The 25980-nt window shown below is 47.0% G+C and overlaps 1 protein-coding gene across 9 annotated transcripts in view; it reads right to left on the reverse strand.

The window, feature by feature from the left end:
• The window catches only part of SRGAP2 (SLIT-ROBO Rho GTPase activating protein 2), a 102982-nt gene that overhangs the window by 5333 nt on the left and 71669 nt on the right, over nt 1-25980 (reverse strand). For 8 of the 9 annotated variants that reach the window (XM_064399349.1, XM_064399350.1, XM_064399348.1 and 5 more), the window contains 11 exons: nt 23740-23824; nt 20892-20919; nt 18917-18947; nt 17837-17897; nt 16326-16403; nt 13703-13837; nt 12402-12507; nt 11407-11631; nt 8019-8098; nt 2782-2962; nt 1853-1999 (listed from right to left, as the gene is read on the reverse strand). In XM_064399349.1, coding sequence (XP_064255419.1) covers nt 1853-1999; nt 2782-2962; nt 8019-8098; nt 11407-11631; nt 12402-12507; nt 13703-13837; nt 16326-16403; nt 17837-17897; nt 18917-18947; nt 20892-20919; nt 23740-23824 — 1157 coding nt within the window. Of the gene's footprint in view, nt 1-574; nt 643-1852; nt 2000-2781; nt 2963-8018; nt 8099-11406; nt 11632-12401; nt 12508-13702; nt 13838-16325; nt 16404-17836; nt 17898-18916; nt 18948-20891; nt 20920-23739; nt 23825-25980 lie in introns of those variants that run through there. The other variant, XM_064399354.1, reaches the window with a different exon arrangement.

The following is a 25980-nucleotide window of genomic DNA, read 5'->3' on the forward strand; positions in this document are numbered from 1 at the left end:
GTGATTAACTTGGTCAAGAGGAGAAGAATTTATACTGGAACAAAAAAAAAAAAAAAAACCCTCTGTGCCATCGACAGGTTTTGATGATGTGTTTTTATTACATTCCAAGAGCAGAGCTACAATCTTTGACTGGAGGACACAGTATAAGTCTACTAAGCTCCTGGCCCAAGGCATCAAGTTATTTTTTTCAGAGATCAGCAAGCAAAGACCCCCAGTTTGGGGTTAATGATCATTTCCAATGATTGCTGGTGGTAGGAGATGGTTCTGTTTCATGGCTTTGGCAGGACCACAAGGCATGGGCTACAGATAAACCAAGGGATGATGTCAAATGGATGAACTGGTCCAAAGAATTTAGTTTCTACCCCAGCACCATGAGGTCTGACAGCACGATTCCACTCAAATCATGGGAAGGCCAATGCAGCAGAATACTTTATGCCATAGGTCTGAAGCTTGGCATCCATTATACAGGGAAGGATCCATTTATATATAGCACCAGCCCCATGAATAACTGCAAGAAAGTGTTAACTCCAGTAGGATTTTGGCATCCAAATAATAATTCAGTGGGTGGCACAACTGTCATTGCGAAACCATCTGATTTAATTTTGCTCAAGTCTGTTCACACATAGGTCAGAAGATTCATTCCTAAAGAAAAAACAACAAAATGAGTCTTATGCTACTTATTGCTAAATATCAGGTTCCCTAGTAAAGGGAAAAAAAAATCCCCAAAAACTAGGGTGGACATTCCCCAGGCTTCTAAAAAGCACTACACACAACTCTACCAAAGCCAGCAGATGGTGAAGCTCCAGCACAGGTCTGTTATTACACAAATCTCTCCATAACTGGCAGGATGGCCACTCCAGTGGCTCAGACAGCAAATATCATAAAGGAAAGCCCAGTTCCCAAGCTGATGCAGATTAACAGGGCTTGCCAGATATCAGTGGAGCTCTGCTGAATCCCATAAGGAAGGCCCAGGCTCTCTAGGCCATGAGCAGGGTCCAAACCTTTTAAAAGGATGCATTTATGCTAATGCCTTTATAGACTACATTGTGTTAAATTAGCTGAAGGTTAAGAACATCCCCTCCCATCAAACTGTAATTATCACATAAAACCTTCACTGCACAATGGAGAGAGGTGGGGGTTTTTACCACAAAGGAAATAATCAGAAATATACGGGGATAAATCTGTCTAGAAAAGCTATTTAACAGATGATGGAATTTAGTCTGCTACTAGCTTGATTTTCCAGCTTTTTATTATGTTGAGTGTTGGCTAAAGCAACAATTTCTGGTGGAGGAGGCAAGGTTAGAGCAACAGGGGGTTGTGCTGTTCCACTGCAAGCATATGGTTAGTAACCCGAGGTGAGGAGTGCTGCAGAAACAAAGGAGTGCTCCAGGCAGTGCCAGCTGGTGGGACTGCAGGTATGGCATTTATCACAAACTGGGACACAGCTTCCTGGAGGAGCTGTCCCCCCAGCCCATCAAACAGCACGTGGGGGAGACGTGACAGATCACACAACACGAGGAGGGATGGGGACAACGACACGAGATCTCAGCCCAGCACTCCCCTCCCTTCCTTTGTCTGCTCAAGGCACAGAACAGGGCATATTTGGGAAAACAGGACCAGATGGCACCTTGGAGACAGGGAAGAGAGGCCAGTGGGGTTTCAAATGAGCGATGGCCACGCTGGTGACAGAGAGGGGACAGCAAAATGCGAGTGAGTTAAAAGAGGGGGAGGCAGAGAAAAGGGGTGGCAGTGCTGGTTAATGAATCATTTTCAGGGAAGGAAGCATTTCACTGGACTCATCACCAAGCTCTTGACAGGTGATGAGGGGGAAACAAAGCAAGGCTGCTCTTACTTGTTGATGTTTGCAAGGTAAATGTCTGCGACGTGGCCCCCGCTCGGGCAGCTGGCACCAGCTCTGGCTGTCACCTTCTCCTCCGGTGGCTCAGAATTGATTTCTATTTCCGACTTGGGGCTGGACCTTTCCGACATCCCATCCTCACTAGGAAGGAGGAGGGGAGGGTATCACAACCACAACAGCAGCAGCAGTGCTGGGTTTGCAGTCCAGCACTGTGCAAGTGTACAGCGGCACGGTGTGAGGGTCCTGAGAATCACCAGTGTCCTTCAAATCACCGAATGGTTTGGCTGGAAGTGATCTCAATCATCTTCTTCCACCCCCTGCCATGGACAGGGACATCTTGTGCTGCCCCAGGGTGCTCCAAGCCCTGTCCAGCCTGGCCTTGGGCACTTCCAGGGCTCCAGGGGCAGCCACAGCTGCTCTGGGCACCTGTGCCAGGGCCTGCCCACCCTCCCAGGGAACAATTTCTTCCCAATACACCTGCATCCTACAGCTATTCCCCCTCCTCCTGAGCACCTGATTCCCGTGAACACCCTGGAGACCCCAGCTGTGCCACACACCAGAACAATTCTTTCATCACCTCTGTGAACTCCCCTGTGTGAAAACCTGAACTCTCCCGTGGTGTGTGGCCACAAAGCCCCGTGCCAGGGTGGCACCATCCTGACACTCCTTGGGGACATTTGTGTGGATTAGTGGGCTCCCCTCTCAGCCTTCTCCTCTCCAGCCTGACCAGGCCCAACTCCCAGAGCCTCTCCTCATCCAGAGCTGCCCTGCAGAGCAGGGAAGGAACACGAGATTAAATCCCACCTTGCGCTCAAACACCTCCTGCATCCCACTGCAGCTTCTTAGCTGGGTAACAATTAACACACTATCACTCTAGCACACTGCCCGTTCTGGAGGCAGCCCAGGTGTGGGGTGGCACCTACGTGTCCTGCACCACGATGTACTGGTGGGGGATGAGGCCGTCGACGCCGTTGTGCCGTCCCTCCCACCAGTCGTCCGAAGCGCGCTGGTAGAGCAGCAGGGAGGCTCCTTTCTTGAAGGACAGCTCCCGTGCAGTCCTGCCCACGTAGTCAAACTTGGCTATGGCCTCTATGGGCTCACACTCTAGGAGACAGAAGGGAATAAAGAACATTTCAGTGAGTACTGGGGTCAGGTGGGCAGTCAGCAGGTTGAACCTGCCACAAAGCAGAGCATGAAGAGCAGCAAGTGTTCCTTCTTCTGGAAGCAGGAAGAGTCACAACATCCTAAACTCAAGGATGTTGCCCTTTCATCCTTTACCCTCAGGTTTAGCTTTTCTATTTTCCAGATTCTGTGCTGCTTCAGTGTGTGGGTTTGGGTTCACATTAGGGGATGGTGAGCTCTGTTCACAGAGAAAAAACAATTCCTGCTCTAGCTGGGCACCAAGGACAAAAGATCCAAATCTCAGCCCAACAGCACAAACAACGTGGAATGAAGAGAGAAAAACAAGCAGGATGGCACTTCATAACCTAAAGCTGTAATTAGACAATTAACTCCAATATGCAAATGGAGCAGAACTGATAAAAGTGAGAGACCCTGTGACCAGTTGTGCTTTTTGTGACCATTTTTGCTGCCAAAGGTGGATCCATTGAGGCCTCCTAACAAATCCCTGCTTTATTCTTTAGCTCTGTCTAGTCTCAGCTCTAGCTCAGCCTTCCCAAGGCATCAACCTCATCCCCACACAGAGGGCACATTTGTATTTTCCAAGCCCCAAACCCCCTCACAGCAATTAAAGCCAACACTGACAGAAAAGGCAACAGCAGAATTAGGGTTTCATTAAAATCAAAAGGGTTTCATTAAAATCAAAAGGCTCACACTCAGGAGATGGAAGGGAATAAACAGTTCACTGAACACCTGGGCTCAGATGAGCAGTCAGCAGTTTAAATCTGCCACAAACCTGAATATGAAGAGGATAAAGTGTTCCTTCCCTCTTAAGGCAGCAAAATTCAGAGGGGAACCCCTAAACTTAAAGATGTTGCCCTTTCATCCTTTACCTCATCCCCACACAGAGGGCACATTTGTATTTTCCAAGCCCTAAACCCCCTCACAGCCAACAATAATGGAGGTGGCAAGGGCAGAATTATTGTTTCATTAAAATCAAAAGAGTTTCAGAGGTGGGAAGCAGTCAGGTACATTCCAGACAAAAATCTGCCCAGGGTTCTCTTTCTTAAAAGCAGCTGAAGTGAATCCCCTGGGCAGGCAGGGGAGGGAAACATCCTCTCATTCCAGGCTGCTTCAGAAATCATTTCAGAAGGAAATTTCTGCTGCCTGTGAGGCTCACCTGAGCCAGGAGAGAGGAATTCTGGCACGGTGGGAGGCCCTGCTCTTCATCCAAGTGTCATGGAAGCAAAGCAAAACATCCAGTGCCTCCAGAGCTGGGCTTGGTGCAGGGGTGAGGACACAGAGGATGCTCTGTGCCCACTCCTGCAGAGCTCCCACAGCAGCTCCAGCCATGCCCTGCCACTAATCCAGGTCCCTGCAGGACTCTGATATTATACAGAGGCACAATAAGGGCATTTAAGACACTCAGGAAAATCAATGTGGAATTCCCCTGGATTATTTTTAAGGCTCTGAAAAAAATCTGCCACTGTTTGAGTGTAAATGTGTATTCAGGCAGCTGCTGGTTCTGGGCAGGGATCAGGGGAATGGAGATGAGCTCAACCACACAGCCCCAGTGGGCTCCCTCTAATTACTTTAAAGGAGCTTTAATGCAGCCAAGCAATCCATGGAAATTGAGTTCTTTCCTGGAGAAAGAGATTTGTGGTTCCTCTGCCCTGATCAAAGAGAGATCTGCCACTCCACACAGAGATCTCTGCACCACAGGAGGCCTCTGCAGTGCAAGAGGAAGCTCAGATGGGCTGAGACACCAAACACGAGGCACAGCTTTTCCAGATATTCCTTGGGAGAGGACATGCTCCAGGGGCTGCAGCTGCCTCTAGGCTGCGAGGAGGTAGCAGGGCTTGAGAAAATAATGCTGTGAATCCATCTGAGCCAGCTGGAGCTCCTCAGCCAGGCTGAGGCAGCAGAACAAAAGCATCTCCCCCCAAAAAGCCCTGAAATTACCCAGCACCAAGTGACTGAGGGCAACCAGCACCAGGATCTGAGATCCACCCCAAAAACCCCTCCACTGCCACACCTGACAGCTCAGAACCCTCTTAAACCACCCACTCCAGCCAAGCCTAGCTCAGACTCACACAAATGCCATTTATCAGCCCTCAGCCACCAGGCAGGGACTGGGAAGGGTGGGAACAGCCTGGCCCATGCTGGCAGCCTGTGGCAGACCCCCCAGAGCTCGTGGGTATCTGGGTTTGGCTCCTTCCTCCCTCCTGCTGGCTCTGCCAGCTTGTCCTGACAGTAAAAACCCCAGCAATGCTGGTTTTGGTGTCCCCCTCCACCGAGGAAGGGGATGGAGTGTGCTCTGGTGAATTCCATCTGCTTCATTAAGAAGTGTTTATTGTTCCAGATGAGCGTGGCACTCAGGTTTCTTATGGTTCCAATTTGCTTTTTAGGACTCTGGCTTTTCTCCAGAGGACTGATTTTAACTTTAATTTCCAGTAGCTTTTTCCTGCTTACACTTATGTTCAGAGCAGAAAACTGTGTGAATGAAGAGCAAAAAGGCTAAGCCAAACAATTCCCCCTGCCAGTCTGACAGCTTGGGCAGACAAGCAGCAGATTAAAACATTTCCACTCGTATTTGTAATTTAACAAACACACAATCTGCTTGTCTTTCAGCAGCTCTGACCTCTCATACCTGTCTCAAATCAGTTCAGGGAGGCTGATGAAGTGCACAGATGCTCTGCCAAACACAAGCTCTCCCCTCACCCCAACAGTCCTCCCTGCAGTGGAGGTGGCTGGGATGACAGCTTTACTTTGGGAAGGTTAATCCCAGCCTCCCCAAAGAGTTTTGGGAGGTTTGGTCCCATCTGAAGGCAGGAGGAGGGAAAAACCCCAAGAAGATCTGTGGTGGAGCTGTACCTGTGCTGCTGAGAGGTGTGACCAGGGTGTGACACTGCACAGCACAATTAGCATGAGACTCCTTAATTAACCACACACTGCTGCTCCCTCAAAGAGACCCAGCCCCAGCTCCTCAGTGCCAAGGGCTCCCTCCCAAAGGCTTCCTATGGAATATCCTACAGAGGCTGCATCCAAAACACCTCCCAGCCTCACCTTGCCCAGGGCCCAGCCCCAGAGGCTGCAGAGCAGTGTCCTTCTCTCATCTCTGCTCCTTTGTGCCCTCCCAGGCACCAAAAAGACCTAAAAAACCCCACAAACAGCACAGGCTGGCAGCAGGCTGCAGGCCTGATCCCAGGATTCCTTCACAGCTGTGGGATCAGGGCCTGTCCTTCCTTACAGCCACTAAAATTCCTGTTTCTCAGAGATCAGGGCCTGTCCTTCCTTACAGCCACTAAAATTCCTGTTTCTCAGAGATCAGGGCCTGTCCTTCCTCATAGCCACTAAAATTCCTGTTTCTCAGAGATCAGGGCCTGTCCTTCCTCATAGCCACTAAATTCCTCTTCCTCAGAGATCAGGACCTGTCTTTCCTTACAGCCATTGAATTCCTATTTCTCAGAGATCCCAGCTCCAGCTGTGGGATCAGGGCCTGTCCTTCCTCACAGCCACTAAATTCCTCTTTCTCAGAGATCCAAGCTCCTTATAGCCATTAAATTCCTGTTTCTCAGAGATCCCAGCTCCAGCTGTGGGATCAGGGCCTGTCCTTCCTTACAGCCACTAAAATTCCTGTTTCTCAGAGATCAGGGCCTGTCCTTCCTCACAGCCATTGAATTCCTGTTTCTCAGAGGTCCCAGCTCCAGGAGGACACATTCCCAGGCATTTTCCAGAGCTCCCACTGTGCTCAAGGCAGGCAGTGCTCCTGTGCTTTGTTCCCCAAGGCTTTGTTTCCTGCCCTCACCCTGCAGAGGGTGGCAGTGCCCAGTGCTGAGGCAGAACTGATTTCCTTTCCCTTCTCACTGCTGTGTGAACCACACAGAAGGGACAGAGCTGTAAGATCAAAGCCCAGGGATGCCAGGGGAGGGTTTTTAGGCAGCTGCTGGAGCAGAGAGGCAGCACAGGAACACCTGGCAGGGCCACTGAGCAAATTCCTCAAGGCTAGCTCAAAAAGGAGGATGCCTGATTTTAGGGGAATGCTGCTTGCCATCTCTGCAACTGAGACCATCCAAGTAAAACCACCCCAGAACTCCCAGAGTGCAAAGGGTCTGAAGACAGCAACAAAACCATGTCCTGTCCTCGTCAGCCTGCTCAGAATGCCAGGTGATAAATGGTCTCCTCGAGCCAGGTCTCAAAGCTCTTGGGAATATGTATCACAACCAAGATAGCTCAGCTACCTCAGATGGCATAAAAACAGCAGGATGGCTTCTGTGGCAGTGTTGGAAACAGAAAGTTTTAATAACAGGCAAAACAACAAAGCTCTTTACAGAGAAGAGAAAAACTTATAGGGGTTTTTTTTTATTTTTAAAGACATAAAAGATAATTTTGTCACTCCGTCAACAACAAGCACATTCCTACAGCCAGGAATCATCATTTCACATCAGTCACTTCATGCTTCCTCTGCTCTGGAGGGGGCTTACAGGGTGTTCCCTATCCCAGGAGGAACTTTGGGAGCATCAAGGACACTCATGACTGCAGTGTCATCTTTTCCTTAGGAAATATCCTGGAATTCTCAGCCTTGCTGCCTCTTTTCACTGATCAGACAAGAAATGTAGCTGAACTTCCTTAAGGAAATCCAAAATGATCTCGGAGAGAGGCCCTCAGGATTGTCTGAACCCAGCTTTCAGAGAAGACAAGCAGCTTTGGGGGTTGTTTTGCTTGCTCCCTCAAAGGGCTTTGAGCACCCAGAGTTCTCCTTCCTGAGGCATTGACAGCAGAAATGCCTGGCACAGGCAGAGGGGAGAGGACACAGAAATATACCCAGACCCCATGAGAAGCAGGGACACGTTCAAAATTGTCAGATAATTCTGGAGATTCCCACTGATCCTACACCTCTGTACCTTCAGCCACCAAATGCTGCTTTGAGGGAGTGTTGTGATTTAAACTCCACTTTGGATCTGTAAACAAGCACAGCCTTCCCTGCCTCCCCCAGGGCAGGCTGCACCAGTTTCCCCAGTAAACACCAGACTTGCCATACCATCATCACTGGTGTGGTGCTCAGCTGTGACATCCTGCACTGAATCTTCTGCCAGGGCTCTCTCTCCGTGAGGGCTTTCACTGCAACAGAAGGAAACAGGGACAGCTGTAACTGCTGGGATTGAGATCCCTCATGGCCAGCAAGCACACAGAACTGGGAACATGCTGGAAAGCAATCAGACAGAACTGGGAACATCCTGGAGAACAACCAGAACTGGGAATCCCCATCAGGAGTCAATATTTAGGTTTTGCTGCTACAGACACTTTGTGGAGGCATCTGCTGAAGTGGCTGTGGGTAAAAATCAAGCTGAATTCTTTGTGATCAGCCAAACCAAACATCTTGGGGAGTCCTTTTGAGTGCTATCAGCAAAGTCCAACTTCACGTCTCGCAGCCTGGACCTCAGGAGATGCTGAGCACTCACACAGCAGTGCCAGGCTGGGTCCAGCTCCTCCCTGCCATGCCAGGATTATTCCCCTGGCTGCATTCTCCACTGCTCTAATTAGCTCATTAGATGGCTGATGAGAAAGCTGCAACTTCCTGGGGGAAATCATTCCTCGATTTATAACTTGATATTTCCAGGTCTGTGTTTGTCATCTCTCTCCACCCCTTTTATCACCACCTTAAATGTCCCATTCATTTCCCTCAACAACTCCCACAGCCCAATTAGCTGCCTGTAAATAAAGATTCCAGAGCACCCAAACTACCAAGAGGACTCATTTATGTTTGGCATGAAGAAAAGCTTTGGAAGGATCAAGAGGCAACAAGTGGCAACCAAAGGTTTTGTTTTTGTAAGAAGCTCCACGAGCAGCTCCCTCTGGACAGGAGCAGAAAGGAAACTGGAAAAGGATCCATTGCCTCTCCCAAGCAGCTCCACAAGGCTGCTGCCAGCTGGCAGCCCTGCCTGCCTGCCCTGCCTGCTCCTCTCAGGAGGAAAAAAAAGGGCTAAAAACCAGAGCTGGCTCTTCATCTTACACCAGAAAACTCCTCTGCCGCCTTCTGTGACTCCTTAAAGGTGATTTTTAATCTCCTTCACACAGGAGGAACTTCATCCCTCATTTTGGCCCTGCAGTGGTTAAAATAAGTGATGATGGTTGGACAGTGCTCTCCCCCTGGCAATCTACCTCCTGTGCTCTTTTAAATATGAGGAAAACAGAAAAAGGAGAAGAGCTGAAATGTCTGAACAATTCTGGCGCCTTATTCTGCTCAATCCGCAGGACACCAGGCTGCCCAACATCTCCTGAGCCAGCACCTCAGCAATCAACCCTCCCCATCCTTTGCAAAGCCTTTATGCTCTTTAATAAAGTTTACAGAAGCCTCTGAAGCCAGCTGGAGGCCCCAGGAGGAAGCAGCATTGAGGGCTAAAGTTTCACCCAGACTGTGAAGTCATGTCGAGCACAGCTGTGGCTCCGAGCCCTGCACGGGGGCCATGTGCCTCTCCCCAGCCCTGCCTCCTGAAAAGCAGCATTTTCCACCTCAAAAATGATCCTTCCTGCATTTTCCACCTAAAAAATGATCCTTGCTGCATTTCCCACCTCAAATCCTGTCCTTGCTGCTGGCTGAGCCATGGGTGCTTTGGGGAGCAGTGGTGGCACCAGAGCACCCTGCACGGGGCTCAAGTACCTCTCTCCAGCTCTGCCTCCTAAAAAGCAGCATTTTCCACCTAAAAAATTGTCCCTGTTGCATTATCCACCTAAAAAATGATCCTTGCTGCATTTTCCACCTCAAATCCTGTCCTGGCTGAGCCCTGGATGCTGCTTTGGGGAGCAGTAGTGGCACCCTGAGAGCACTCTGCATGGGGGCCAAGTACCTCTCCCCAGCCATGCCTCCTAAAAAGCAGCATTTTCCACCCAAAATCCTGTCCTTACTGCATTTTCCACCTAAAAAAATCATCCTTGCTGCATTTTCCACCCAAAAAATCGTCCTTGCTGCATTTTCCACCTCAAATCCTGTCCTGGCTGAGCCCTGGGTGCTGCTCTGGGGAGCAGTGGCGGCACCCTGAGAGCCCTGAAGGTGACAGCAATAAATCCTGCCAGAGGAATGGAGTGGAGGGATTGCCAGCAGGGATAGAGGGGCAGCTCCCATCTCTGCTGCCTGTGACAGGACCAGGGAAGGGCTGCAGCTGTGCCAGGGAGGTTTGGGGTGGAGATCAGGGAGAGATTTTTTCCCCCTAGGCTCCCCAGGGAATGGGAACAGCCCCCAGGCTGCCAGAGCTCCCAGGGATGCTCAGGGTGGGATTTTGGGGTGTCTGGGCAGGGTCAGGGGCCCCTGATATCACCCCAGGATGTTCTGCCCCCCACACCCCCCTGTGCCTGACACCCACACTGGGGGTACTCAGCACACTTTCACTCCCTTCACCTCATGGCACAAAACCTCTTGTCCAAATTCATGTGTTTCCTGAAACCCATAAATATTATTAAGTTGTTTTTTCCACCCCCCTGCAATTCCTTCATATATAACATCAGCTAAAAACATCAGAGAGAGGGGTGAAATTAAGAGAATTTCCAAAAGGTTTTGGCAAGTCCTGTGCACACAGCAGTGAGCTTGGAGGAGCCTCTAAACCAGGAGTGATCCCACAGCTCTGAGACAAGCCAGGGAAACAAGGCTTGCTCTGTCCCCACAGTGACTGCATTTAAAAAAAAAAAAAAACCTATTTATTTTAGCCCAGGAAAATAATCATTCCCATTGCTGTAAGGCTGAAGGAGAGCAGGAGCAGTGGGGGGAGAAGTGGGACACAAATGAACATTCCTGATGCTCAGAGGGAGGGATCAGAGGAGGAAAGCAAAGCCCTCCTTTCCTTCCCCCACTGCCCAAGCTTCCACCCCAGATGACAGGAGCTGCTCTGCCTGAATTGCTTCCAGATGTGCTCTCAGCCTGAGCACGTGGCTGGGCCTCTGGAGCTCCAGGCTGCATGGAAATGGTGATTTTGCATTCCTGCCTCTGCCCTCCCCCTGCAGCCCTGGAAATTCAACTGTGCCACAGCCTTGGAGGTTCAGCTGCAAGTGACCCCTGTGTCTGAAGCAAAGGCACTCCAGCCAGGCAGAGAGAAAAGGCAAAAGCAGGAGAAAGAAAAAAAAAAAGGAAAAAAAAAAACAACAAAAAGAGATTGATTTTGGCAGCTACCAAACCAGAACATCCAAGAAAATCCCTCCACAACCTTGCCCTTCAAGATAAGTGAGTGAGGCTTGACAACTGAATAGCTACTTTATACCAGCTTATTTCTTTAAAGCTGATGACTCTCCAGAGAGACCAGAGCCATCTTTGCTGCTGTAAAACAGATTTTTGAAAGGCTGCACCAGATGCTGCAGTCCTGAATTAGCCAACACAACTGCAGCATCCTAACCCCTGGATAAACACCCACCCGTGGCTCTGCTCAGAGCATCCAGCATACCAGTAATCCTCTGTGGCTCCACCTCTGCTGTAGACTGGGCCCTCCAGCTCCCTGGGCCCTGGGAAGATGTTCTCGTGTTGGATGATGATGGTTTTGATCAGTTCATTGACGTGAGCCTGGCAGGACACCTGGTCGTGGCCCTCGGGCACGGACATCAGCGTGGGCCCGAAGCAGATGGCCAGGTTGTAGGGATCCATCATGTTCTCTTCACTGAACTGAGATAAACTGCAAGAAACACAGGGGGGAAGGAGGGTGAGCAGCAGAAATCACCATCACCATCACCATCCTCTGCTCAGAACACGCAGCTGAGCTCAGAAGGTTTGTTTTGGGCTTTTATGGGATATAAATGTTCTGGATCCAGGTGAGAAATGAGACACTGATGGTATTTACTGAGAAACGAAACTGCAAGGGGAGTCTGAAAGCTCTGGATGCTGATTTTAGTATTTGACTTTATTTCTTCTCTGCTTTTGTTGTTCAGAGCCCACCTGCAGCCCAACTCAAGACCAGGGTTACAGCGGGATTAAAACAGAATGGATTTACACTGAAAGAGAGGAGGCTAAATGAGATATTGGGAAGAAATCCTTCCTGTGAGGGGGGGCAGGCCTGGCAGAAGTGCCCAGAGCAGCTGTGGCTGCCCCTGGATCCCTGGCAGTGCCCAAGGCCAGGCTGGACAGGGCTTGGAGCAGCCTGGCATGGAGGAAGGTGTCCCTGCCCTGTCCATCCTCAGTAATTCCATGTTTACCCCAGGCCCTGCAGCAGAGCCCTGGGAGCCAGGGATGCCAGGGGAGGTTTTTAGACAACTGCTGGAGCAGAGAGGCAGCACAGGTGCACCTGAAAGGGCCACTGAGCAAATTCCTCAAGGCCAGCTCAAAAAGGAGGATGCCTGATTTGAAGGGAATGCTGCTTTCCACCTCTGCAACTGAGACCATCCAAGTAAAACCAGCCCAGAACTCCCAGGGCTGAAGGGGTCTGAAGGTGCTCCCAGGGGTACTCACTGATTGAGGAATGCAAAGAGGTATCTCATGACAATCAGGGTGGTCTTGGGCAGGTTCAGCAGCACCTTCCGGACGTGCAGCGCTCGCTCCTGCAGATTATCCATGGCTGCAAGAGAGAGCACAGAGAGAGTCAGCCCTGTGCCACAGCCCCCTGCCACCAGGGCACCCTGCCCTGCACACTGGGCAGCCAGCAGGGCACCAGCAGCAGGGGATCTGGCTGCAGAACCTGCTGGCAAAGCCTCTGCCAGAGAAGGTGCCCGAGCACGTGGGAGCTCCCTGCCAGCGTGGGAGCTCTGGATGTCACCTGCTCCAGGGGCTCTGGCACAAGGGCTCATTCAGGGCAGCTGGGAAAGGTGGGTGTTTGAAAAGGGGAAGCTGGAACACTCCAATTAACATAGTTAAAGGGTGAGGCAAAGGGCTCTGTGTGCAGCAGCCTGCTGAGAAAGAAGTGGGCAGCATAAATCAGCTCAGAAGGGAGAGCTCCTTCGGGGGAAAGAGGATTTTGCTTCTCAACATAACACAAACCCAAGTCTGGAAATGCATTTATCAGGAGCAGAAAAGCACAGGCCATTTCTGAAGCTGTCTCCTCAGTGATCTTCTGCCTCTCTTCAGAGGCTGCCCTGCAAAGGCCATTTCTCTGCTTGCACAATGGAATCATTCTTCAGTTCTGGGGGATGTAGCAAGAGCCAGGCCACTTAAAAACAATACAGAAAGCACAGACAACCTTCTGCCTGGCAGAAACACCTTCAGTAACCATGAAAAACGTTACCAGTGAGTGCCCTGATGATTGATATGCTGGAGCAGGAGGCAGTGGATGGTCCCTGGTGGGTATGAAGCTAAAAGGAGTATGAATAAAAACGACCTTGTCAGCTGAGGCCAGCACACAGGAGCATGCAGCAGATATCCAGGGCAAGCAGACATCCAGGGAACCCTGCTGGTGATCCCTGCCTCGGAGAGGGCATTTCTGACATCCTCTGATGACAGCTCTTCAAGATTATTTTACACAAAAGGAGGTTTTTTGCTTTATTCTCTTTTAAAAGAATCCTGTCACCAAGCACTGGCTCACAAAACCTCATCACACAGCCCTTAAAATCTATGAATTTCCATCTCCTTGTTGATTCCTGTCAGAGCAAGGATGGCTGTGAAAAGGTGACTGCTCAGACTGGATACCAGAGACCAAACCCAGCCAGAGAAACCCCAAAAATTCACCCCGGAGTCAGGAAAAAAGGGGAAAGGGAGGAAAGACAAGTGGGAGATGAGGAAAATTAATATGACTTCCTTCCAGTTCTTCATGTACTTACTGACACAGGCAATCAGGTCATGGAAGATGTCCTTGGGGAAGAGGGGGTGCTCCAGGCCTCTGAAATAGAGCTTGAGGACTCCTGCTATGGAATCCATGTCGTGGTCGTTCTGGTCCCCAGCCAAGGGATCTTCCCCTGAGGAGCAAGGAGAGAAAAATCAGAATACTGGAGGAAATCAAACACTGGAAGAGAAGGATTTGTGCTCATCCCACCCAGCCCAGCTGCACTGCAGGAGTGAGGCACAGAGAGAGCCCCAGGTGGGAACTGTGCCAGGAATCCCAGGACACCTGGGCAGCTCCTGTCACCCAAATGTCACCCTGGCACCCACGGGGGTGTGCTGCTGCTGCAGAGACACCCAGGTGTCTTGGGCAGGGGAGAACATCACACCTGACAGGAGGCTTTAGGCAGACCCAAAACTGCAGCTCAGGTGACACAGGGGGCCACTGAGCATCACACACCTGGCCCAGGGGACACACAAACATCACACACCCGGCCCAGGGGACACAGGGGACACACAAACATCACACACCTGGCCCAGGGGACACACAAACATCACACACCCGGCCCAGGGGACAGAGGGGACACACAAACATTACACACCTGGCCCAGGGGACACACAAACATCACACACCTGGCCCAGGGGACAGAGGGGACACACAAACATCACACACCTGGCCCAGGGGACAGAGGGGACACACAAACATCACACACCTGGCCCAGGGGACACACAAACATCACACACCTGGCCCAGGGGACAGAGGGGACACACAAACATCACACACCTGGCCCAGGGGACAGAGGGGACACAGGAACATCACACACCTGGCCCAGGGGACAGAGGGGACACACAAACATCACACACCTGGCCCAGGGGACAGAGGGGACACACAAACATCACACACCTGGGCCAGGGGACACAGGGGACACACAAACATCACACACCTGGGCCAGGGGACACAGGGGACACACAAACATCACACACCTGGGCCAGGGGACACACAAACATCACACACCTGGCCCAGGGGACAGAGGGGACACAGGAACATCACACACCTGGCCCAGGGGACAGAGGGGACACACACCTGGCCCAGGGGACAGAGGGGACACAGGAACATCACACACCTGGCCTAGGGGACAGAGGGGACACACAAACATCACACACCTGGCCCAGGGGACAGAGGGGACACACAAACATCACACACCTGGCCCAGGGGACAGAGGGGACACACACCTGGCCCAGGTGGGTGCAGACACAGGCAGTGGGGTGGGGGAAGTGTTTCTGGGACGATTTGTTGCTGCAGATCCACCACGCTTTGTCTGCACTACCAAAGGGAAGATGCTCACTCAAGGAGCTGCTCCCTGGGGGAAACTCCCTATCAGACATAATTAGATTTAATGATGGGGCAATCCTCAAATTGAAGCTATATATATCCATTATGTGACTGAAATTACCAAAGCTTGCCTATTATCTTAATAACACACGGGATAATAAATGGGCCACACCAAACCTGAGCATTATCCCTGATATTAACTGCCACCAAGGGCTCTGGATGAAGTAATAAACTGCAGGGACCTTATTGTTAACTTTGGCAGTCCCCTACATCACAGATTTTACAGAGACAAGTGAGATGAAGGGGGGGGAAAATTCTCTTTTTTATTTCTGCATGGAACAAGTGGGTACTTCCCCAAGCTGGTATTTCTTTGTGTAAAAAATTATTGATATAAAAATCTGATTCTGATGCTTTTCCTGACTAGAACACACATTCCTGCTTCCTCTGCTGCTGAGAGTTTTCCCTCTCAGGTAGATGCAGCTGAGGACAGGTGACATCACCCAGCCCACATTGCTCATTAAACTTCTCTCTGTCCTCAAAAGCAAAATAAACTCGCTGTGCCTAATTAATGACTGCCCTTCTCCTGCAGCAGCAAGCAGGGAAAAACACTGATCCTATTCTTTGGGAGCACAGATTCCAGGGATTAACACAAGCCCTGTTGTTCCCAGTGACCCAGGGACTGCCTGAGGAGCAGCTCCTCTGAACCTGCTCTGCCAGGGAGAACAGCCCAGCAAGGAGCTGATGAGTCAGGAGGCTCCCAACTGCTCCCTGCCTCTGTATGGAATGGCTCTTCCCAGAGGAAAAAAATCCAATCTATTAAAAGCTACCTCAAATTAACACTCTCTTGAAATTTCCCTCTCTCCCTCGCTGGTATTTGGAATAAATGTGGCCAAGCTGTGCCTCAACAACACAGAAAAAAAACCCAAAAAAATGGAAATTCATCCTCCAGCACACAAAGAGCTGGGGGAGAGGGGAGGAAACTGCAGTTACACCTCATAATGAAATCCTCCACGTCCTTTAGTGTTGCAAACAATCAATAAGCTATCAGACATGAGAGGAGATTGAATTCAGAATATTTATTATACAGCCACTCCACAGGGTACAAAGCACAACAGCAAACAAGTGAGAATTCAAGGTTAATGAGCACCAGGGAGGTGTTGGGAGAGCCTCACTCAGGAAACACAAAAATCAAAGGGACAAAAAGAAGTGAGCTGCATCCAGGGCAGTTCTGAGTGCTCACACATTCCCACACTTGGCAATAATTCCTGGGCTTTGCAAGAGCTCTTCCTTACCTCTCTCAAATGCATTTTTGATGTCGTTCACTTCAACCTGGGACCCAGACACTCTGAATATTCCTTCGTGCTGCAAACCTGCAGGAAAACAAGAGATGCTGATGACAAGATGAGATGGATTAGATAAAAGGAGATGGCACCTTCAGCAGCTACAGCTCCTGGAAGGAAGGAGAAATAAGAACAAAGGCAGAGGATGCTGTTTAAAAAACACCTTTCCCTGAGATGTCCAGAATATGAAAAAACAGAACTCAGCACAGACAGAAAATTTATTAACCCTTCTAAACTGCTGGAGTAACAGGGCTCTGACAGCCATTCATGTCATCTCTCACCCTGGAGGATCCCCAGAGGATTTTACAACCCAGAGGAAGTCATAAACCAGCAGTGGAGCAGCAGGAGTAAAATATGACCAACACCAGGAGGAAAATGTTTAAAACGTTTAAAAAGGACTCAGCTGAGTCTGTTGGAAAATTAAAGCCAGCTCTGGAATCTGAGTGAAATCAGCATCTCCTGGTGCTGAAATCAGCCTCATCCTGAAGGATTTATCCCCCATCAGTTCCCATTTCAGTGTGGTCTCAAGAATTTTTCCAGCCAATATCCAAATATGGCCTTAAAGAAAGATTCTAGACTGATTCTAGAACTATAACGTGGTTATTCCAAGTGCTGATGAGAATGGGACTCCAGATTATGGTTTCTAAAATAGTAATGGAACAAGGGAACAAGCAGGGCCTGCATCTTGGCTAATGAAGATGGATTCCACCTCTTCCACACGTGTTAATTAACAGCTGCTTCACACGCTACTAACAAATGATATCAATTAAAAATGAAAACAAATTGCAATAAATGTACAGCATTCAAGGCTGGGAGAGGTCAACCTTCCAAACAGGAATAAATCATCTCTCTGTGGCAGTAAATGAACAATTAATTCACTGCTTGACCTCCTACATTCAAACCCTTGGAGTGCTCCTCCTCCTCCTCGTGAAGAGGATGATTGTTCCTGCTGAAGGCCACACTGCAGGGCTCAAAGGAAGGTGAGTGCAGGGGAGGGATGGGCAGCTCATTTTGCAAGGAATAAAGGGATATTGTTGGCAAAACAACATTTGCAAGGTCAGTTATTTGGAGCAGTCACTGCACACACAGCACCAGCAGTGCAGGCAAAAAATCAGAGCCATTTTCCTCCTGTGGCAGCTTCTGCACAAGCACCTGAGCCACTCTGAACATCCCTCAGAAGGTTTATTTTCTAGGCCTATTTTATAGGTTTAACCTATAAAATATAGGTTATTTTATTTTATTTTATTTTATTTTATCTTATATTATCCTATCTTATTTTAGAATAAAATATTTATTTTATTATATTCTATAATAAAATATTTATAATAATAAGTTATTATTTTATAATAAGATAATACAAGATTATTTTATAGTTTTATTTTTATATTTTATTTTATTTTATTTTATTTTATTTTATTTTATTTTATTTTATTTTATTTTATTGGAATGTCCCACAAACTCACCGTGCCTGCTGATGAATCGGATGCAGCTCTCCACCACCAGGGGAATGGCTTGGGAAGAATCCTGCCCAGAGAGGAATTCCAGCAAGAGCAGGCAGAATGTAGAGTGAAGAGGGGAAAAAATTAAAAAAAAGAATAAAAAATGAGCAATGTTTGACTCTGCACACCAAGATCACCCCTTGCTCTCTTTATCAAGGGATGGAGACACAGAAACAACAGCGTGGATCCCATAAACCAGGAGTGTCCCAGCAGCTCAGGGCTGCCTGGGATTTCTGAGTCTAGGTCTGTCAGAACACAGAGTAAAGCAATTTTAAATTTTCCCAAGGAAAATGAACGAGGTTCTGGATTTTTGATTCCAGGTATGTCAGAACACAGAGTAATTTTAAATTTTGTCATGGAAAATTAATGAGGTTTTGGATTTTTGATTCCAAAAATGTGTGGTGTGGTCTGTCAGAACACAGAGTAATTTTAAATTTTGTCATGGAAAATGAATGAGGTTTTGGATTTCTGATTCCAGCTCTCTCAAACAACAGAGTAATTTTAAATTTGAAAATGAACAATGTTTTGGATTTTTGATTCCAGGTCTGTCAGAACACAGAGTAATTTTAAATTTTGTCATGGAAAATGAACGAAGTTTTTGATTTTTCGTTCCAGGTCTCTCAAAACATAGAATAAAAGCAATTTTAAATTTTGCCATGGAAAATGAACGAGGTTCTGGATTTTTGATTCCAGGTCTGTCAGAACACAGAGTAATTTTAAGTTTTGTCATGGAAAATGAACGAAGTTTTTGATTTTTGGTTCCAGGTCTCTCAAAACACAGAATAAAAGCAATTTTAAATTTTGCCATGGAAAATGAATGAGGTTCTGGATTTTTGATTCTAGGTCTGTCCAAACACAGAGTAATTTTAAGTTTTGCCATGGAGAATGAACAAGGTTCTGGATCCAGGTTTGAGGGATTTCTCCAACAAGACTGAAAAGGTCCATGGAAGACAGGCAGGGACAGACATAAATTTGTTTTCCAGCACTTTTCCTCCTTCCTCACCCCATCCCTGCCTCGTTACTGAAATGTTAATTGTTAATTACCTGCTTCCTCACGGTGGAGCTGCGCCTGCCACTGGTCCAGGGGTGCAGGAGGGAAAAACAGAAGAGAAAATCAGGATAATCCTCCCCCATCACCAGCTCATCCCTCCAGTGCTCCCAGGCTGCTGCTGGAGCAGGGAAGGAGCAGAAATCCCAGTCAGTCACAATTCCACAGCCTCACTCCAGTTATGGAACCCCAGAAAAATGAAAAGTGACTTTAAATCACTCGAAACCTGCACGAGGCAGCCCTGACAAAAAAAAAAAAATCACCCCTGACATCTTAATTCTGAGCAGAGAGAATGCTGGAGATGGAGTTTGACAGAAATTGCACAGGGAAGAGCAGGTGGGTCCCCCTGTGCCACTGTGGAGTCTTTATGATGGTTTTGATAAGATTTCAAATTAATAAATAACATAAAACCCCCCCGGAACAGCAGCACACACCAGCCAGGCTAAGCCTGGTCTGTCTGCTCTCGTTTGCTGATGTTGATAGACATTAATGGCAGAAAAATAGGAAGAAAGCCTTGCTCTGCCAGGGTTTTCCCCTCAAAATTTATTACTGGGGTTTAAAATTCCTTTAGTTTCTGGTAGAAATGAAAGCAAGGGAGATGATAGCAGAGAGGCCCTAATGTATCATTGCAGCCAATTCCCTGCCAGGGCAGATGGCTGCTGAATTATAAATGAGGGGATTAGAAGTGTGATTTTTTAAAAGCCTGTACAATGTGTTAATTTGGTGGAAATTCCTTTTGTAAAAAAATCAAAACCACAGAATGAAAAATAAAAAAACAATTTAAAAAATCCGATTCCACGGGCTGTCACAGACAATGAGGTGGGTTTTAAACTGTTAGCCAGCACGATTCTTTGATATTTAAAATTGTTTCATGATGAATAATATTTTATTATTACAGATGTCAGGGTCTAATTAGGACCTGTCAGTTTTGCTTTGCAGTGAGGAATGGGAACAGCAGTAATGAGTCCACGCTGGTGGTAATCACCTTGCTTTTGTTAACGAGGCAGGATGATGCACAGCCCCAGAGCCCCTGAATCCACCAGACTGGAGATGGGGTTTGTGTTTTACTAAAGCCCCACCAGAAGTTTAGTGCTGGGTCTGGGATTGGTCCTAATTAAATTAAAATGGTTTTTTCTCTGTGCCCTCTGTCCTGCTGGAATCCAGGCACAGCAGAGCAGCACTGGGATGAACTGGATTCCCATAAATTGGGACATTTGGGCTCCCAAAATTCCCACTTTATGGTCCTCAAGGCTGTGGATAAGCCCTGCCCAGCCCCTGGGCCTGCCCCTCTCCCAGGACCAGGGATTTGCTTGTAAAAAACCTAAATCTGGAGAATGTTCTCCAGGGGACAGCACCAAATTAAGGAGTTTCTCTCACTTCTCCATCCTGCTCTAGATCTGCTCTAAATACACTAGGGCAAGAAAAGAAATGTGTTTACATTAATTATATCTTTATAATTTATATATATATAATATTGATTATTATATGTATTATATCTAGTATATACGTATAATTATATCTATTATGTATTATTATAATTTTATTTATGTATATATAAAAATAAAATTATTACTATTTACATATTGTATTTAATTAAAATTAATACAGATTTAATTGAAACAAATGATATATAATATATATATAATATATATATATATTATATAATATATATAAAATAGAAATTTAATTTATAATAAATTACTACATATAATTAAATTTATTAAATTCCTGCCCCATCTCTGGAAGAGTTCCAGGCCAGGCTGGATGGGATTTGGAGCAGCTGGCACAGTGGAAGGTGGCACTGGATGAGCTTTAATGTCCCTTCCCACCCAAACCACTCCATGGTTCCATTCCGTGGCTCTAAATCAGTGTATTTTCTATCAGACACATGTCCTGGGCTGGGAACTGAGCTGGAATGACCAATTTGCATCAGATTTTCCTTAAAACCACAGCTCCCTGAGCCACACCTACCTGGCCAGGGCACAGTCCGTCCGCTGACCTGTGGAGGAGACCAAGAAATGCAGAGTGAGGAGGGAGGGCTGGGAAAATGCTTTCAGCATTTCTGTGCACAGAATTTTGGGAGGAGGTGGAGGAAAGCAGAGGAGAGAGGAGGGGAAGCTCCAAGGACAGCACCAAACCCAGCTCAGCTCCACCAAATCCAACCAGGAGCCAGCTCAGGCTGTCCAAGCACTCCCATCCCCGGGAATTCTTGTTTTTAAACAGAAATTACCTCCCCGAGCATTCTAATTGTTGACTTCTGCCAAAAAACTGGGCTTGTCAGTCCCTCCCTCCCTCCTCCCAGGGGAACTGGTGGGGCAAGAGATTCTACTTCCCACAGCCCCTCAGGAGGAGTGCAAACATTCCCAGATTTGTCAGCCCACAGCCTGAACGTGCTGGCACCGGAGCTATTTTGAGAGACAGACGTTCAGCGGTGTTTTTTATAAACATATTTATAAAAAACACTCCATTAACTTGTGCTGAGTTTTCGAGGAAGCAGCAGCCAAGCTCAGGACTTGCTAATTCAGCATCACCTAAAACATCACAACAGAAGAGAAAGGAGGATGTGCTGTGGGAGTGGGACAGGCCCATTTTTTTTGGTGAAAAAATCAGTGAAACCACACTGATTCAGTGTTTCTCACACTGATTCCCACCAGCTGAAAATCCACCTTCCCTCCTGCTGTCTTCCTGCTCCTGGGGAGATGGAAGGAGGAGTGAGGGAAGCAGCTAATTGCTGATGGCTGACAATTAGTCGAGCACATCTTGATAGCCACTTTTGCTCTCCCCACGTCAAGCCAAAACAGTGCATAATTTACATGAAAATGTTATTCTGCAGCAGAATTTCCAGCCATCTGTCCCCTTTTCATCATGGAATATTCATACAGAGAAATTACACGGCTGTGGCAGCATCAAGGGGCTCCTGCATTAGGGTGACAAATGGGGACAGGAGGCAGGGACATAATTACTTGCAGAGAGGAGGACTTGCTGCTACTTTTATTGCTGGAACTTGTCATCTTCAGATTAAGGCAATTTGCACCACGACTAAAAAATGTCACCTGAGCATGGGGCAGGGAGGAGAATAAAAAATAACAACCCCCTGAAGCTCCCAGGCACTGAAGACACACAGCTGGAGGCACATTTTCCTGCAAAGCTCCTAACCATGCTCTGGGGAGGTGTGCAGGGAATTTTATTTGCCCATTTCCCAATTAAGTGACATTTTATGGATAAATCTAGGCATGGTCCCCAGTTTGTAGCATTAACCTGCTCCTGTGGGTTGGGGAATGGGATGTTCCTCCCCTTCCCAGCTCCTTCTGATCTCACAGATGACAGGAGGAGTTTTTTTCGGGGCTCACCCTGACACTCACTGGGTCCCCTCACAGAGCCACTAGGAAAGCTCTGGTTTGCAAAAAGCAAACGAAGAAAACAGAAGCAGGTTTTAAATCCCCACAGCAATACAGAAATCACATTTAATTTCCTCTCCTTTCCCCCCTAGCACAGCTTGAGCTGGGGTCAGGGGGCAGGCAGGTTAAGAGGAAACAGGGCTGGAATGCAGAGGTCAGCCAGGACCCAGGAATGTCATCAGTCAGGGGCAGCACTGCCACTCACACGTCTTCAGAGGCACAAGAAAAATGCCCTGAGGACACAAAACTTTGCCTTCAGCCACCCTTTCTTACAGGACAGCTGAAACTTTGCCTTCAGCCACCTTTCTTACAGGAGAGCTGAACTTTAACCAGCCCAACTCAAACTGAGGCACATCTTCCTGATAAACACAAAACTCTGAATTACTGCAGCAAGAAGAATTCCAGTTCTTCAGTGCATTCTCAAACTGGAAACAAAGCACTGCAAAGCCCACGTGCTGGTTGAGTTTTCATGCAGCAGATTTGCACACCAGGAGCTGGGGGAGCTCAGCTCAGGCACACAGCCCTGCTCCAGACTGAGCCAGGACTGAGCTGAGCCACTCTTTGACCTGACATTTCCACTGCTCAAACCTTCTCCTCTGCAAATACAAGGCAGGTTTCTATGGAAACTTGGATGCATAGTTGAAGTGTTTTTGGCCAACAGGATTTGCCCATACCATGAAGGGAAAGAAATCTGCCTTTGTTCTGGCTCTAACAGCAAATGAATATTCAGTTCTGGCTGCTGCCCCCTGACTGATGCCCTCTAGACAGGCAACATATTTCACATGCTCTGAAATCTGTTTGTGCTTCTCTTAACAAAAGCCTGGGCTCAGCATTGGGTGAGGAGCAGCTGAACTGCCACAGAAATGAAGGCTAAAAATTCTGAATTATGAGTAAATCAGCAGGTTTGGGCCAAGAGAGATCATGAAGAGCTCACGAGGATGGGTGTGAAGGAGGGGAACACAAATAAAGGCTAAAAATTCTGAATTATGAGTAAATCAGCAGGTTTGGCCCAGGAGAGATCATGAAGAGCTCACCAAGATGGGTGTGAAGGAGGGGAACACAAATAAAGGCTAAAAATTCTGAATTATGAGTAAATCAGCAGGTTTGGCCCAGGAGAGATCATGAAGAGCTCACCAAGATGGGTGTGAAGGAGGGGAACACAAATAAAGGCTAAAAATTCTGAATTATGAGTAAATCAGCAGATTTGGCCCAAGAAATCATGAAGAGCTCACCAGGATGGTGTGAAGGAGGGGGCAGCACACAAATGCATATCAGTGCCTCATTCAGCATTTTGGTGCTCACCATCCATCTCCCTCATGCAGATCAGAGGAATCAATTAATAAAACATCAGCAAGGGCACTGCATCACTAATCCAGGGCTGCCCCCTCAGCTGAGGAGCTCAATAAACACCACACACTCACTTTCTCCCAGGGTCTTCTGCAGGAGGTCGTGCTTGGCCTGGAGCTTGGTGATCAGGTTCCTGCCCTCCAGGTACTCCTTCATTTTCTGTGGAGAAAACACAATGGTGAGGGGACAATGAACCTCTCTGGTCAAGTCTTGGGGGTGCTGGATTGTGAACATGAGGGCAGTGACACTGAATTTGCAGAGTGACACTGAATTTACAGAGTGACACTGAATTTACACAGTGTGACATCGAATTTACAGTTACTGAATGACACTGAATTTAGTGAAACACTGAATTTGCAGAGTGACACTGAATTTGCAGTTGTAGAATGACATTGAATTTATAGGCTGACACTGAATTTACAGTTAGAATGACACTGAATTTAGAGTGACACTGAATTTGCAGAGTTACACTGAATTTAGAGTGACACTGAATTTGCAGAGTTACACTGAATTTGCAGTTAGAGGGACACTGAATTTACAGCTAGAGAATGACACTGAATTTAGTGTGACATTGAATTTGCAGTTAGAACGACACTGAATTTAGAGTGACACTGAATTTACAGCTATAGAATGACACTGAATTTGGTGTGACACTGAATTTACAGTTATTTAATGACACTGAATTTAGAGTGACACTGAATTTAAAGCTACAGAATGACACTGAATTTAGTGCGACTCTGAATTTACAGAGTGACATTGAATTTACAGTTAGAATGACCCTGAATTTAGTGTGACACTGAATTTACAGTCATTGAACACTGAATTTACAGAGTGACACTGAATTTGCAGTTATAGAATGACATTGAATTTACAAAGTGACACTGAATTTGTAGTTTCAGAGTGACACTGAATTTACAGTGACAAAATAACTCTGAAATTCGTGGTTAAAGCGTGAACTAAGTCCTGGCTTAAGGATCTGGGCAAGCCTGAAGCTGAGGCCACTCATATTTTGAGCCCAGCCAAGCCTGGATCAATGCTCTCAGAGGCCTTTGCCAACCTTAACAATTCTGAAATTCTGTTTATTCTCCATCTGCAGGGCAATTTCCATTGTTCCAGTGTGGGATCAGCTGAATGTTTGGCATCTCTGGAGCCATCAGAGGAGCTGTCATCATCCCTGGGCAGGCAGGGTGGGATGCACTGAATGAGCAATCTGTTTAACCAGCTAAAAGGCTGCTACTGTGCTTATTCTCTCACTTAACCTCTCTCACCCCACTTTACTTGTCAGACCCTGCGTGCTGGATGATCCACAGGGCTGCACAGGACAAAACAAATAAAGATATTATTGAAGTTCAGATTGACTCTGGCAGTGGAATATTGTACAGCCACGCAGGCGTTTTCCCCACTGCTCCCTGATTTTCCACAGCTTTGCAAATGCTGATTTATATATATATATTTTTTTTTTGCAGTTCTTTCATCTCTTATCTTGCGGCTCAGAGCAGTTTTATTTATCTTCAGTGAGCTGCAGCATGTGAAATGCTCTGTGTACAGGGCTGTCCATGTTATAAATGGGACATGCTTGCATTCAAACCACAAACTCTGCAAATATCACAGAGCACTCTTTGGAATCCTGAGAGATCTTAAAAATTCAGCCAGCAGGATGAGCACAGAGACAGGATCCTTATCTAATAATGAAATGTTCTTGTAATAATCAAACCCACAAATGGTTTTAGGTGGGCAGGGACCTCAAAGCTCATCCAGTTCCATGGGCAGGGACATTTTTCACCTCCCCAGCCAGGCCTGGACACTGCCAGCTTTCCCCAGTTTAACCCACTTCCCTTCAGGTCTGAGCTGCACAATAAGAGTGCAAATCCTTGAGGAAAAAATGGATATTTTTAATAACAGGAGAGCCTGGACCCTGCTTGGCCTTTGCAGGAGCAGCAGGGTGGAAAGAGTCAAGTAGAAATATGTACATTAAAAAAAAATATATACAAACCACATACAATATAGATATTAAATGTTTTGTATATTAATACAAAATATCTTATATTAATATATAGTATATATACTATATATATTAATATATATAGTAAATAATAGTAGATATTGAATATTTACTATTTAATATATTTAAATAGTTTAAATACTTAAATAAAATATATAATATATAAAGATTATATATAAATATATAAAATTTCTATTATATGTACATATATTATATATGTACAATATATATAGTAGATATACAGTATATGTATTATAGATATACAATATATTTTACATAAAAATCTATGTTAATATATATTAATATAATATAT

Source organism: Passer domesticus, chromosome 25 (assembly GCF_036417665.1).
Source record: "Passer domesticus isolate bPasDom1 chromosome 25, bPasDom1.hap1, whole genome shotgun sequence".
In the NCBI taxonomy this organism is placed as follows: Eukaryota; Metazoa; Chordata; class Aves; order Passeriformes; family Passeridae; genus Passer; species Passer domesticus.